General features: G+C 38.6%; 1 protein-coding gene across 6 annotated transcripts in view; it reads left to right on the plus strand.

The window, feature by feature from the left end:
* Positions 1–16,024, plus strand: part of igsf9bb (immunoglobulin superfamily, member 9Bb) — a 635,068-nt gene that overhangs the window by 600,154 nt on the left and 18,890 nt on the right. For 3 of the 6 annotated variants that reach the window (XM_048562092.2, XM_059639025.1, XM_048562093.2), the window contains one exon: positions 9,244–9,365. In XM_048562092.2, the coding sequence (XP_048418049.1) occupies positions 9,244–9,365 (122 nt within the window). Of the gene's footprint in view, positions 1–5,353; positions 5,413–9,243; positions 9,366–16,024 lie in introns of those variants that run through there. The other 3 variants (XR_007250530.2, XR_007250531.2, XM_048562094.2) reach the window with 3 other exon arrangements.

Raw genomic sequence — 16,024 nt, forward strand, 5'->3', positions numbered from 1 at the left:
GCTTGGTGCTATCCAGGACAAAGCAGTTCACTTGATTGGCACTTATTCCACAAACATCCACTCCCTGAACCACTGACACTCAGTAGTAGCATGATGTTCTGCCTACAAGATGCACTGCAGACATCAATAAAAGATCCTCAGGCAGCACCTGCCAAACACACAACCACTTCCATCTAGAAGAACAAGGGCAGAAGATATATGGGAGCACCACCACCTTCAAGATACCCTCCAAGCCACTCACCAACCTGACTTAGAAATATATCATCATTCCTTCACTGTCACTTGGTCAAAGTCCTGTAAATCCTTCTGTAATGGCATTGTGGGTCAATGCACAGCAGGTGGACTGCAGCAGTTCAAGAAGGTAGCTCACCAGCACCTTCTCATGGGCAACTAGGGATCAGCAAGAAATAATGGCCAGCCAGCAATCCCCACATCCCAAGAATAACTGAAAAAAACTTCTGTGCTCACCAAGTTAAAAAATGGACCAGTTTGAGCTGGCATGAAATTTTGTGGAGCAGGCTGTAGTATACAGTTTGAATGAGAATTCATGGGGTTGGCATGACAGTTTAAAATTTGCAATCATGCTGGAAAACCAGAAATGCGCATTGTAACAGTACATGAAATTGTAAGTATTATCTTGAGTTTTAGTTATACAATCAATCACTGTAGGAGGATCCCTACATTCACTCATGATTCAATCACTGTTAATGTGGACAATGATTTTTTTCCTCCAGCGTCATGTCCCTTACTTTGATGAGTGCATACAAAAAGGTTGAAAGAATGCTGGCTTCATTTGAGAGTCTTACAGCAATTAACCGATCTCTTTCAATTTACAGTGTTGTTAACAGTAATAACTTTTCGCTACAATCAGGAAACGTAGTGCAACTGCCAAAAGGTCCATTGAAAAGTTCAGTTGAAGCATGAATTAGCAATTTTCAGTCGATCATCTCATTTTTTTAAACATCTCTTTGCAGGTCTGTGGATGCCCATTGTTGTATCTGTCATCACTTTGTGAAAACAAAGTAACCCTGAGTAGTGATCATAAAAATAGACATTCTAGCCAATTTTACTTCTGACAGAGCATTGCAGGGTAAACTTTGGTTAAGAGAGTATAGAATTTTGTGCTCATAGTATATAATTGTGAGTCAGAACCACTTCAGGACCCCATTCTGATTGCCAGAGAGTCTTATCTCAAGATCTTCTCAACGGCAGCCAATAATGATGCCATCTCCAGGTCCACCATTTTCAATCGGATGGTGGAAAGAATGGAAGACCCGCCTGTAGAGGTGGGCTCTGCCAATGTCAGAGAGGAAACGTGATGTGGCCTCTGAAAGGTTAAAGTTAATGGGACAACCAGTAGTCACAGCTGTACCCTACTGGTGGCTACGGCTCCTGCACCTGACAGGTTTTGCTGCCGGTGAAATGTCCAGGTTTCCTGGATGACATAGAACCAAAAGAACTGCGGACGCTGTAAATCAGGAACAAAAACAAAGTTGCTGCAAAAGCTCAGCAGTCCTGGCAGCATCTATGGAAGAGAAAAAAAGAGTTAACGTTTCGGGTCCGGTGACCCTTCCTCAGAACCCAGTTTTTGTTCCCGGATGACATCCCCACTCAGCCCACCAGGCACTTCAGTGTGAAGATTGTCTATCTACCATTGCCAGGTGGATGACCACTGCTGATGCTGAGCTGCCACTGGGAAGATTACTGAAGCAGGTCAGGCTGCTGATCTGACACTTCTCTCGAAAATTCCTCAGTGCACAACCTTAAAACCCATTCCTATATGACGAGACAGTTTCACCATCATCAAACTAAGCATCAAGAGCCACTGGAACTTCAGTTTGCCTCTTTAGATCCATTGAGTAGCTTTCATTAGGTGCAAGGCCTGAAACTGAAAGTAACAAACTTACCTTTTCTTTTTAAAAATGTGACAAACATCGGATAAATATTTCTTTTGGTGTAATATTTATCTAGTTGGTGCATCAAGAATCTTAATGCCATTGTAATTCACTTAATAGAGTTTTACTTGAATCAGTAAATGCAATATCTAAAAAAGAATCATTGCAAACACATTCAGGTAAAGTGGCAAGAGATATGGGAAAAATAACTAACTAAGCTTAATTGGCATATCTGATGCATTGGTCTGTTCAGCAAGGTAATAGTTTTGGTTTCAGGAAATGAAACTCCTTTTCAATTCTTGCAGCCAATGTAAGCATCAAATAACCCAAACTAGGAATTGCACAGTCCTGGAGCAAAGCACATCTACCATTTCATTGCCTTCACCGCAAGCCAAAAGAGCAAGCAGCAGGATCAAAGCTGTTTTTTATGTCCTTGTATCACTAAGATTATGATTGAGATCACTGAAAAGCTTTCTCTCATGTGCATCCCACAATAAAGCCACAATGCAACTCAGTAGTCACTGACAGAGACTTTTACTGTTCATTGGGATTATGCACAGGCTTTCATCTTGGTATGTTCATACTTGTATTTCAAGCTTTCATTACAGAGAGGTGTTTTTCAACTCATTAGCCTTGATCAGATTCAAAACTAGGTCCTGTGTGTGAAAAATACCATGGGCTGTCTCCCCTCACGATCAGATACATCCTTTTCATCTAACTTATATGTTTATATAATTTACTGGATACAAATTCATCACTGTATTTCAAAATAGTTATATTGAATGAGACCTTTCATGTGTCTTTCAACTGTTGAGCGGCAAATTGCAAAATAAAAATCCTGTAAATATTTTTTCTACAAAATATATATTTTAGTTCAGTGTGATGCACAGAAAAAAGGTACCATAGATATATTTTGTAAGAGTTCTGTGGCCTGTATACATAGATTATAGTCATTTTGAATCTGCATACATGTGCAATGCTTCACAAAGTAGCAGATTCCCTACACATTAATTATTATGTTTGTTATTATCAGACCTATGTTTCAAGACATTTAATTTTAAAGATTTAGAAATTAAGTAGTTTTACATTCTAGTTGAGGAAGGCCTGTTCAACCTTGATAAAAAAAATACAAATGCAATACTGACCAGTATTAAGTCATATGCAATCAATACTGTTCAATTTGCAAAGTGACATCCATGATAAATGCTATCTATGGGGGCTGTACTTCATTGTCCTTCCTTAACTAATGTGTACAGGAATGGAGAATTGCCACTGGAGGCTGATAATATGGCAATTTAACACCAATCGGGTTGCACTGAATTGCTTTACACTGGATGCTGATATTATCAACTTTGCACAGATCAGCAGGTTTATTAAAAAAAGAGGTTGTAGCATCTGGGAAGAAGCATATATTGGACATATATAAGAAGCAATGTCAAGGCAATTTTAAATCCAATCTACCTGTCAGAAAAGAAGCAGGTTTGAGTACAACGCTGCTTTATAGCCTACCTTATATTATTTTATTGCCTATTCTGAAAAGGAAGCCCATTTACAGGTGACATACAAAGCAAGTATTCCAAACAATCCTACTGATTTACCCACTTTGTGAGTTAGATTAAAATTATTCCCAAAAATCTGGATTTAAGGCAATTAGAACAACATGGTTTACAGTTATTTTTTAACTCCACCATGGACCTTCATACACTGAAATTGATAGCTCAGTGTAGTTGGCTTCTGTTTACTATCGGTCTAAGTGATTATCCTTCTTACTAAACCTGAGTCTTAGAGAAGGAGGATCATAGATGTGCCTGATCCTATCCTCATCTGCCGTGCATACATCTATATTTTTGAGAAGCTGTTGCTCTGAAATCTGGCATTAATCGTTCTCTTCCATAATCGAAGGACAGTGAGGCTAACTGTAGAATATCTGTCACCACAGCGAGTGTGCCACTAACTCAGTGCAAGCCAGGGACCAAACTTGGGATCTTATTGATCTCTATGTTCACATTGACATCCCAAACAAGCTGCTTTCAGAATGTTGTAATTATGCTACAAAAATATATTGAGTTTCTGTTGCTAAGATGGGACCATACTGAGGGTGAAGTAGAAAATGATATATTAGTATAGTTTTGAGTAGTTCAGACCTTCAGTATTGTTGAAAAACAGACAAATTTTGTCAAAGGCTTTTTACTTTGCACTCATCAGGACAATTCACAAGAAATAATTATATAAAAGGAAAAAGCCCTTTCTACAAAGAAAAGAGCACTGATTGGTTGACCATTGGAAGTGTTGTTATAAAGAATGCACCAATTATCAAATGTCTGACAGCTAACTAACCGACTTTGTTTAAATCTAATCCAGGCTGGTTCACTCTGAATAGGAAAATAACAGACAAGTGCACCACACAGAGAACCCAACTGAAAATCTTAAATAGATTTCAGTATCATTTTAGCACACTTGAGATCATTTAGCCAGTGTTTTCCAACCACAGAATCATGCCTAATATTGGACACAGTTTTGAGTTTTGCAATCACAAGCCAATTGGATATGAACAATGCCTAATATGTTGTGAATAGCCTAAAGGACATGCTATTTTATGCAAGCTGCCACTATTTAGTACTCAATCAAATTAAAATGCTGTTACAATGTTACTTAACAGTTAATTAAAATGTTGTTGAGTTTTACACTGATATTTCTCGTAAATTGGCTTGATGAGTATAGATGCAAAGCTGCGATAAAATCTGTTGTTTAAGCAATTATGAGGCACTAATAAAGGTGCCTCTCTAAAAATGGTGTTTTACAAGCTGAGGTTTTTCATGCTAAAATAATGTATTGAGTCATTTTTAATTATCATATTTATGTTTTCTTCATACTTTATTTTTTAAATTATGTCATAAGTACCATTGATTACCATGACATCATCAGTGGGACAGTCTACTAAGCAGGGGATTGGAGATATTTATTCAGAATGTGTAACCTATTCAATTTTAAACTGTTAATGGGAGGTTCACTTTCAATGCAAAGACTTAAGTAAAGTAATGCAGATTTTGTTTAACTCTGGCCCAACATCTTGTGTCAGCATGAGTCCAATATTCAAATGTCCCATAAATCTCTTAATTTATGCACCTTTGAATACAATTTCAAAAGCAACTGTCAAGAATATAAGAGAGAAATTTAACTGGCCCTCATTTCAGGCCTACATTTTGCGTAGTGCAGGCTGTTTATGCTCCAGTGTTGAGGCCGAAGTCCATCCTGAATTATGTCCTCATGTATTTAATAATTTAGTCAAACTGCTAGCACATGGCATACCTTCATGCACTGCGTGCCTATTAGGAGAAATTCATATTGGGCCTGATGTCTTGTAGTCAACCAAGCTGATATTTCACAAACTGTGTGTTGTAAATGATCTCCATTCACTTGCCATTTATTGCTTCACAATTTTCTTTCCTCCTCTTTAGGTTCTTCCACAGCACTCAGCATTGCCTGCTGAGAGGCAGGGCTAGCAAACTGCATCCAGGTATCTGCCCACGTTACTGTCTAATTACCCACTAGGTGAGGTGTTCACAGTTGTGTAGTGTGACACCCTACCTGTAAAGAAACATTTCAGAGATACCCAAACCGTATTTCTCCGAACCCCCCATTACCTACCACACTCCAAAAGCAAATCATTTAACTATATCATGTCATATGAAATATTGTTACAGTATATCCATATCCAAACACTCAATCACGCAGTTTGTTGGTGCATTAGTCTCCTAGCCTGAAGGTCCTTGATAATTGATGTAGATGTCCGGATAGGCTAAATGATGCTCCCAAATGAACTGTCACTTGTCATATCAATATGAAGGCAACAGGGTATGTGCAGAAGTTGTACCATTATTTGTGAACTAATCTTAGAAGTGTGTATGGTGTTACAATAAAAATATCACATTGTTTAAAAAAAGATCCATTCACAGTACTTAATTTCTCATCATTTGCTGAGATACACATATAACTAAATTTAACATTACAACAGTGTACATTACAACTTTCCTAGTTCTTCTTTTTAATGGACCAATATTTCATTGAGGCCATTCACATTTTTTTTGGCATTTCAGTCAGTGGATTGCTGGCCTGCTTAGCTAGGAATGTATCTGAAGCCAGTGTACCCTTGAACTGAAATACACATTCTAAAGAAATCTATTTACGTTTAATCTGACCCTCTGCCTAAGAAAGGCACTGAGATTTCTGAATGCAGTCAACACTTCCATAATCTGAAGTCAGCAACAGTGCTGTTGGGGATTGGAAACATTGGGTGAAATTTGTCAGAAAGGAAATCCCTGGTTCAATTACACTCAATCCAATATTTCTCGCTATTAACTACATTTATCATCTCTAATACAAAAATAAACTAACTTTAAAAAAAATGCTTGGTCCATTAACACATACAAAGCTAGCTGATATTACCATCTTTAAGGATTTGCCATTTTCTGAAAGTTAGTTTGAGTTATTTAGTATTTATTGAATCTTTATACCACACACCTTTGGGGAGGATAATCTGCATTCTCAACTCTACCAACACTATTCCAAGGCCAAGTCACTAAGAGCCACCTGAGATAATACTGTGAGGTAATGTCTGAATTTTATTTCAGGGCTGAGTGTCAAAACCTTTGCTTTTTTTTAACAGGGTTGTCTGAAATCCGTCGTGTAATTGGTAGTTTAACCAATGTATTGAGCTTGGTTTGCAAATCAAAGAGACCTATTTCAAAATGTCCAGAGAATACACCTGCTTAAGATGTTGCCCCCTTTTTATGTGGAACTTAGGGACCTATGACTTAAATAGATCACTACCACCCTAGCCTTCATGATTGTGAACCAGTGCCCTCATGCAAAATTTATCTTGCAGCTTGTTGCTTTTGCTTAATCTTGAGGCTTCATTCCAGCAAACTACCTAAGATCCTAGCTGATGTTGTCATTGGTCAAGTCATATCTCAGACAGGAACTTGGCTTGATAGATCATAATTTTATTTCTTTGGTGTTAACAATTGTCTCTCATTGCAGCATTGCACGCTTATATTTCAGAGATGTACTCACAACAAAACAGAAGCTTATTACAAAAGAAACAATGATAAAATAGAATAATCCAAACTACCTACTTATAATACAAATCCAAATGTTTTAAGCACACAGTAGAAGTGTAATCCTATTAATCCCAAAACCTTCCTTTATGAATTGAAAAGCAGCTTTGGTTTAGTACCCAAAATACCACTTCTCAAAACACCCCTACTTCAATTCCTAATAGCAACACTCATACAATTCTCACACCAGAATCCTTTTATCTAACATCTTTTGGTAAGCTTAAGTCTCTTGGAACTGCAAGTTTTAGACTGGAACTGTGGTAGCTTCTTCCTGAAGCTTCAGTGTACTCAGATTAAATAAACAATTGCAGATTTTCATCCCACCATTCCCAATCTGGACTAACACTAACTTTTACCAAGGTCAGTGAATTCATTAAATCTGCCTTCCTTCCTCAGGAACTCTGCTGTGTAGAGCAAACCTGTTCCAAGGGACTAAAATGTGGTCCAAGTTAGAAGTGAAACTAAATGGTTCTCAGTTATGAGCTTTTCACTTAAGCCTAAAAAGTTCCAGATTCCAAAGTGTTCTGACCAACCTTTGAGGCCCCATGAATTACTGTGCTAAGTCATAAATAATAAAATAAAACAAACCTACAGCCAGGTGTTCAAAATTGTTTTTTGAAAGAAATCACCATGATTACAGAAAAACTTACAAATTAGCTATTAACTTCAGACACACTGAAGAAAAGCCCACCAGTTACTAACTCAAAAACCAGGCCCAAATTCACGCCAAAAATCATTAAAAATTAAACAGATAATTCCAACCATTTTCATCACATGAAGGTAGGAGGCAAAGCAGCAGGACATCAAACTCCCTTCATTTGAGAATGTGGTTTGTGGCAAAAGAACAGTTTTTAAACAAAAGGGGCAAAGGAATATTGAAAGAAAGCACACAACTAAGGCAGAGATAATGGGAACTGCAGATGCTGGAAAATCCGAGATAACAAAGTGTGGAGTCGATGAAGGGTCTAGGCCCGAAACGTCAACTTTTGTGCTCCTAAGATGCTGCTTGGCCTGCTGTGTTCATCCAGCTTCACACTTTGTTAAAACAGCTAAGGCATAGAGTTTTCATCAAAGGAGACTGTGAGTTGATTTATAGCACCCAATAACCACCATCTCTTCATATTCTATTTCACTTGCTTTCGTATGCATCATACAAAGAATTTCCAGAATGAAAGATGACAGAAAAGATAGAAGATTGGACACTATAGCACACTTTGTAAAGAGCAAAACTGTGCAACAAGATCCAATTTCAGGAACCAGTGCTTTTAACTCAAAGACATGCAGCCCTAAATTAGTAAAGTCTAGCTTTGCAGAGTCTGCTTGAGATGCCTAAAATAGACATTAGATCCATCAAGGTGCCTAATGCCTGTTTTCAGTCCTTATGCAGGAATAGGTTGATGATGAACAAGAGGCCTGCCACATTTGAGTTGCGCATGATTTGTGGTTTCCCTTTCCTCTTTATAGCTAGCACGCTCTCCTTGTTTTAGAACTTGCCTTCAAAGCCAAGTTGAATGTGGAGACACAACTAATGCTGGCAGCTCAACCAAATTTAAAAATATAGTTGAGGTTCAATCTCAGGTAAGCCTGAGGCCTCAAAAATGCATGCACCTGAAAATGAGCTGTAATGATTTTCTATCCAATGTTCTTTTCTGTTTACAGAGAACCAGCTTCACACAGGGTGACACAGTGAGTTGGTCGTCACTTTCCATGTATGCCTTTACAGTTCCTGACATGGTGACTTGTAGATCTCAATTTTGTTTTCTTTTGGTGGCAAAATACCCATCACAAAGCAATCATTTTTCCATGAGAATGAAATGATGATTGCCCAGATCACTGCCCCTGCCCCACAACATCAAACAGTAAGAGGCACTTCCCTAGTCCAAGTGGTGCATCATTCAAGGTGTTCTATTTTGGGTACATTGAATAACCTGGTCAAAGGAGGTGAAGAGGGAAGCAAGCGAGAATCGAGGAAAAAGTGTTTTAAAACTTGATTGAGTTTACTTAATATGGCAACATGGGACATATTTTAAAATTGGTTCTACTTGATTGAATATCTTAGACCCAGTCTAGCCAACCAAATGGTTGAGGTTTTGCTCAGATACTGTAGTTAATTGCAGAGAGTAGATGTTTTACTGAGCAAGTTATCATCAGTGATGTATACAGTTTTAAGTCAGACTGCCTATGTATTGAAGTTGAATTCTTCCCCATTCTCTTCTCTATTGATCCCACAGGAGGCCTCCAGATACACATGGTGCGGCTGCTATACCTGAGAGTTTCGAAGTACTGAGATACCCACGAGTGCGAAAGCCCAAGAAAGCACTGCAGCTCACCTCAAAGGCACGACACAAAAACAGTGAGTGACATGCTATGCAGAAATAGGGTTTAACATTTGATAACTTTGAAAAAGACCTGAGAATGAATAAGTAACGCATGCAGACCCCACCAACTACTTCATTCAATAGACTGGAGATTTTTTAATTTATTCAGGACAGCACAGATTGCAAAATACATTCATGTGACTTTCCTTTATTCACTACTATAACCATTCAACTGGCCCAATTGTTGTAAATAGGTTAATATCGCAGCTGAAAAAGAAGGCAGATGATTGTCTTAAAAACGCATTAGGGATGTACATGTAATATCTGAAATCGTCAACCCTAAGCGCTGATTGTTTAAACTACTATCACACCTGAAGTATAAGGACAGCATTTATGAAAGCACAAATATTTCATAACTAAGTTATTTTTAAACTTTGTATTCAGTTTGATGGATTATGCACAGTTACAACTTGCTTTCATCTAATGTAAAGATCTGCTGAAAGATCATTGTCAAATAAGGCTCTTCAAAAACATGATCTCAAAAATTATTTCCTTTCAAGTCAGAAAGTATTGTTTTGGATTTGGTTCACTACAGTAGGACGAATTGTAAGCAAATTTGATGGAAAAGCCTTACACTTCAAACTCTCTTATGTAGCTTGCGTAAAATCCGGTACTAGTTAAATGGTTTTGATACTCCTTGAACAGAGGAAGTAAATCTTCAACAACTCTAGACAAATAAAGAATGGTTGAATGTTGAAAATTGTGGCATACCATTATCTTATCTCCTGACTTCTTGATGCAATCCTTGATATGACCACCAGTAGAAACACTGCACATGTTGTGACCTACACTTCTTGGCACTCAGCATCTAAACCAATGATTTATGTGAGGACACTGGAATGTGCTCAGGAAAAGTTCATTAAAAAATCTTCATCAGTTATATCCGTGGGATCATGAGGATGAATATTGACCCAGATCTTCCAGCCTCCAGATAATTGGAGAGCAGACCTATACATGATGCACTGAGTTCACCGGAATTGCCTGTAAAGTTTAAACGTCTGTTGAGCAATTTCCCCTCTTCCCAGAGCTCTTCGGAAGTCTTCAACTCCAAAAGTAAAAGATTCCGTGGAAGCAGACTGCTCATTACTCTGGAAGAAGAATCACTGGCGAGCCAGTTGATTGGGAAGAAGTTCGCACCACAGCCAGAGAGATCTACATGTGGGTTGAATTTCTGAAGGGTTGGACCTCTGTCCCTCACCAGGGAGCAAGTCTCACCCTCCTGAGTTGCTGGCCAATCCAACAGTCCCAACAGTGCCAGAGCTCGGTAGTGGGCTCTACCTGTTCGGCAGGCCGACCCACAAAGGAGGACTGATGGCTTCCAGCATGAGGTAAGTCAGGATTTTTGGGTGGGGAGCAGTTGCTCATCTTAGAGAGGGGTGAGGAGGTTGAGAATGTGGGGTTTTTTTGCAGGGCCAGGAAAGAAGGAGGCATACTGTCTTCTTAGGATGAACAGAAAGTCTCTCCAAAGAGGGAGCCCCCATATTTCCCACCATTGTATGAAGAAAGTGGCATGCTGCCCCATCTACATGATACACCAGCATGTGCAGTGTATATTGGGCTCAATTGAGAGATAGACACATGCACGCATATCTAAGCCCTGGTTAGTTACCTGTTTGTTCACCCATGACTTGGGTGAAACATTAGACAAATTGAAATCACATGTAACTTCTGATTTATGATGCAGCTGACCTGAAGGGCTCTTATGGCACAGTGGTAAGTGCCCGTACCTTTGAGTCAGAAGGCCTGAGTTTAAGTCCCACCTGCTGTGTATTAGAACATGCTTGAACAGGGAGATTAAAATTGTGCAACTGACCAGCAGCCCTCTCAATCACCCAACAAACTTACCCCATGAACACACCCCAACACTGACTATCTGACTGCATCTTTGATCCTGCGAACACCATCCTTGCTGACCCACCAACCTTTCTGCTTCACTGTTCTAATGTACCCACCTACCCCTTAACCATTTGCCGCCCTTCAGACCAACCAGCCTTGTCACCTTGCCATCTTTCCAATATGCCACCCCACCTCCTTATCCACTTACCTTTTGTAAAGGGTATAATGGCCTATAATAAGTCAGAAATAGATACTTGAAAATGGAGGAAATCAGGTAAATATACATTCTGTGTGTAAGCATTGAGTGAATAATAATTGTGAAAACTTACTGTAAATGTCCACAGCAATATGTTTACTCTTATTGGGGGCACCTCCCAGTATCCAGCTTCATACAGGTCAATTGTTCTTTCAGTCTCAAGCAGCAGTTGTACTGTCAATTGTAGGTCTACTTGAAGCAGTTTTGGATGTACAGTTAATTGTCAATATAACATCACTGTCAGATCTTGTCATAATACCCAAAAGTACTAAAGTCCAACACTGTAAGAACCTCGTAAGGAACTGTCTCTCACTGATTCAGGTTCAGTGTAATTGTACTCAAGTGAAAGGCCAAATTAAATGCCCTGGTGATTTGTTGGACTGCAGAGGATCTTTGAAAACTTTGCTCAGATTAGCTTCTTGCTGAGTAACACTTGCATTAATAATTAGTAACTGAAAACACAGAGCTTTGGATGACATCCGCTCACAGATGCGCAGGGCTGCTTTGTAGCCGATTTTAATCTGACATAGGTGAATAAGCAGCTCACAGTATAACTCTGTTCTGCTAACCATGCAAGGTACTTCATAAGACAAGCCTGAGACTCTGAATTCCAGTCTAAATGTGCAGTGTTAAAAACTGGCTTGCATGAAATATATTCAACCTGTCAATTGCTATGTGGCCTTCTTTTAAATAAATCCAGTAGATCTGCTTCAGCAACAACAGCAACAAAACCAAAGTTGCTGGAAAAGCTCAGCAGGCCTGGCAGCATCAGTGGAGGAGAATACAGAGTTAACGTTTCGCGTCCGGTGACCCTTCCTCTGTAGATCTGCTTGCTCAGCAATTTTTAGTCCTATCTAATTCAGTCCTATCTGATAGCTCAATTCAGACAGGCTAAACCCAGTGGTATTTTTGATATATCAAAAATCTAATGCGTGGCAGTGTATTTTTTGTCATAGATTGATTGAACAGAATATTCAGTTGATTGGACCTGGACTGGTGGAATCTTTTTAGTGGATTTCCCGGTCTCATGCCACAATGTTGGCATCTTTTCCCGAGCATTCCAAAAGATTTTCCACCAGCGCTAATGTAGGGAGCCATGAAGAATTCCAGGGAACTTACTATGAAAGAACCCTTGATTCCCCTAAAGCATGCCTAAATTTTAAATGTAATCAATTCACCACTACTTTGGCAAACTGAGAATGTTTGGCATGAAATAGGAATTCAGTTTTCAAATCAGAAAGTGTACGCCAGTTTTAATTCCTTTCAACTGGTGTAATTTGTTTGTGGAATCCTGTGGTAAGGAAAAGGTAAGTTACTGTCAAATTAGTTGTATGCTCTCGATTACTTTGTCTCTGCTTCTCTGCACGATGCAGCTTTCAGCATATCATCTGCCTGTCGGCTTTATTTTGGTTGTTTAATTATATTTATTTAATTCTATGAGAAAATATATTCCTCAGAAGCAGTACTTTCCTTCAGTTTTCCTCTGTGATAAACGACTTTCCTAAAAGCAGCAACTCATGCTCAGGCTTCACAAGCAATGACAATTCTTCAATACTTCACCCAGCTATTTTCAGACATGAACCTTGGCAATGAACATTGAGAGGTCATGTATCTGTGTGTGTCATCACAAACCTATCCTCACCTATAACTTTATACAAAATTGTGGTACAGAAAAGAATGCATTCCCGGCTCTTTGCTACAGAAATGCAAAACTAATCCCAAAGCTTTGTATTTTTCCCCATAGCATTCTGAGTTGAATGTTCGTTCTTGCTTCCTTAAAGAGATGTACTTGGCTCTTAGTCCATTTCTGAGGCAAAGCATCCATGCTCTCACAACTGTTATAAAAATAATCCATCAAACCATTCTCTGATATAGCAGGAACTGCAGATGCTGGAGAACCTGAGATAACAAGGTGCAGAGCTGGATGAACACAGCAGGGCAAGCAGCATCAGAGGAGCAGGAAAGCTGACATTTCGGGCCTAGACCCTTATTCTGAAGTCTTCCATCAGTCTTCCTTTTCTGATACTGCTTGGCCTGCTGTGTTCATCCAGCTCTACACCTTGTTAACTGTCATTCTCTGATTTGTTGTTTTTAAATTGATGACCCATTTTTACTGACTCAACAGAGGAAATAATTTGTTTTAGTCACTTTATCGTAATCTTTAGTCACTTTAACAGCTTCTATTAAATCTGTTTTTGGATTCCTGTGCTGTTGTGGAATTAATTCCTGGAGTCAAAGTGACTCCTCATAACCAAAATTTCTCATCCCTAGTATCATGCTAGTAAATTTATTCTCACGGTGCAGACGCCCAGAAAACATCCCTGGATACCGACAATCAGATGAATTATGGCCATTTTACCCATCCTAAAGTGACAATGTTGAGACCTATCTCACTAATTTCATTGACTGAGGTCAGAAGCTCCTGCCGTACAGTCCTTGAATCTTTGAGTAAAGCCTGAATTCAAACAGTCACTTAGGGAACAATTGGAATGCTGCACAAAACTAATTCCAGTAGGAAAGTAAAACGATTGGATTTTGAGAATTTTTTAAAATCAATATACTGCCAGAATTAACTAGAATAATCTTAAATTAGAATTTGCATAGCCAACAGTAAATACAATAAAAACAAACAAAAATATGCTGATTCTAAGAACTTTGCTTGGCTTCGTACTCATCAGGGAATTTACCTTAGCCTGCTGCCTTTAAGACACCGTGAGGAAAGTAACACACCATACAAATGATTATTCTTGATATGTTTGGTTCCTCTTTGTACCCAATGGTGACAGTGTTCATGCCGATTTCGGTTGCCATCACTGTCGCAGAACATCTATATTCCCCTTTAAAGCCACTTCACCATTAAACTCAAGCCCAACATGGCATTCTTTACCAAACAATGTATGAGATGTTCATTATTTATATTGTCTACCCTCTGGCATTTCTGGATGAGCATGCCCAATTAATATTGAGCTGCAAGCAAAGTTCTGCTGTGGATCCATGTCCATGAGGAATTACTTTAGGTTCTGCCAACTCATTTCATTTCAGACCTTTAATCACCATCAGAAATAAACTTTCACTTCTTCCATCGGTCAGGTACAAGACTTTACAGTTAGTAATGACATGTCCAACCTTGATATTCATGTATATACTCTACATGAGTGGTATCTACATCTTAATATCAAACCTTTGCTTGCAACAAGTAGCCAGTAAGCTTATGCTGAAAAGTTACCAATTTGTATAACCTTAAAAGCCACAACTTCAATTAAACAATGCCAATTTTGAAGGGATTATTTGACAATATCTAACTATTACAACTTTTCAGTACAATTGGTTATTTGACTGGGCAGAAAGATCTTGAAAGTAATGCATGGCTTAATGAGATAAGTCAAAACACAAAGGGTGAGAGGGTGCTCAAAGAGTTCTTGAACACATTCTCTACCAAGGCAGGTCAGATTGGCATGATTTCTGTCTGAAGAAAGGCTGTGCGATTAATTGCACAATTCATGTTTTGCAGGCCAAGGTCACATCGCATGTAATCACCAAGTTATACTGCAAACCTTTGGCCATGCGACTAAGGTCTAGAAAATAAGGTATTGCGCAATAATCTCTAGACCATTTCATCCTTGCATGCTTGCTGACATTATCATTTTTGCCTCACAATTTCCACTTTTCCAGGATTCAGAGCCACTGGAAATATAAATTAGGTCATTTCAAACTTGGAACTCAGTCTACAAATAAGAACGGAAGTATTTAATTGATTAACTTAAGAGCAGACAAGATTCAGCCAAATTTCTGTGGCTCACGCGTGCTGATTTACTTTCACTTGCAAATCTACTTTTACTCTCCTCTAACTTTCATGAGTTTAAAGTTCATCTGTTTGACGGAACATTGAGGTAAGCTTAACAAAATGAATGGGCTTTTCCTTGTTCTCATCTGACACCATGCACAATGGTAATGTGGTTTTCCTATTCTAGTCTCCAATTCCACTGATTAGTGACACTGTTTCCTATTTAATATCTTGGACAGCTCACTGATATAGTACACTTTTCCAGCAAACTTTTCTAACTGACTTTTTTTATATTGTGTACATATTTTGTGTTGTGCCCTTGGAAACTTAACCAATATAATTGCTCGGTCATATATGTTACGTGATAAAGGTGTTAAATAATTATTGAGGATGTATTCTAATACTTTTCTCATTAATCAAATTCACTTTTCAACATTGGAAAATCGTCAGTTTTCTGATTTAACCCTCCTATCATGTTTTAGTCTTTACTGTAAGCCCGGTAATGGAAAACCAATACCTTATATGGTTAAGTCACAGGGCTGTCTGGTCCCACAGAGGTTGATCGATAGATCTAGTGCCCTGTTGCTGTATTTTCTTCTCAAAATTAGCGAAGGATGTTCGTGGATAATATCAAAAAAAATCAAGGCTTATCTGTATTCAAAGCTCAACTTTGTATGAGTCATCTTAAGATAATAATTCCATTGTCAGTATTGCTGTCCAGTGGATTTGTAAGATACTGTGAATATGTACATAACCTC

This window comes from Stegostoma tigrinum, chromosome 32, assembly GCF_030684315.1.
Source record: "Stegostoma tigrinum isolate sSteTig4 chromosome 32, sSteTig4.hap1, whole genome shotgun sequence".
In the NCBI taxonomy this organism is placed as follows: domain Eukaryota; kingdom Metazoa; phylum Chordata; class Chondrichthyes; order Orectolobiformes; family Stegostomatidae; genus Stegostoma; species Stegostoma tigrinum.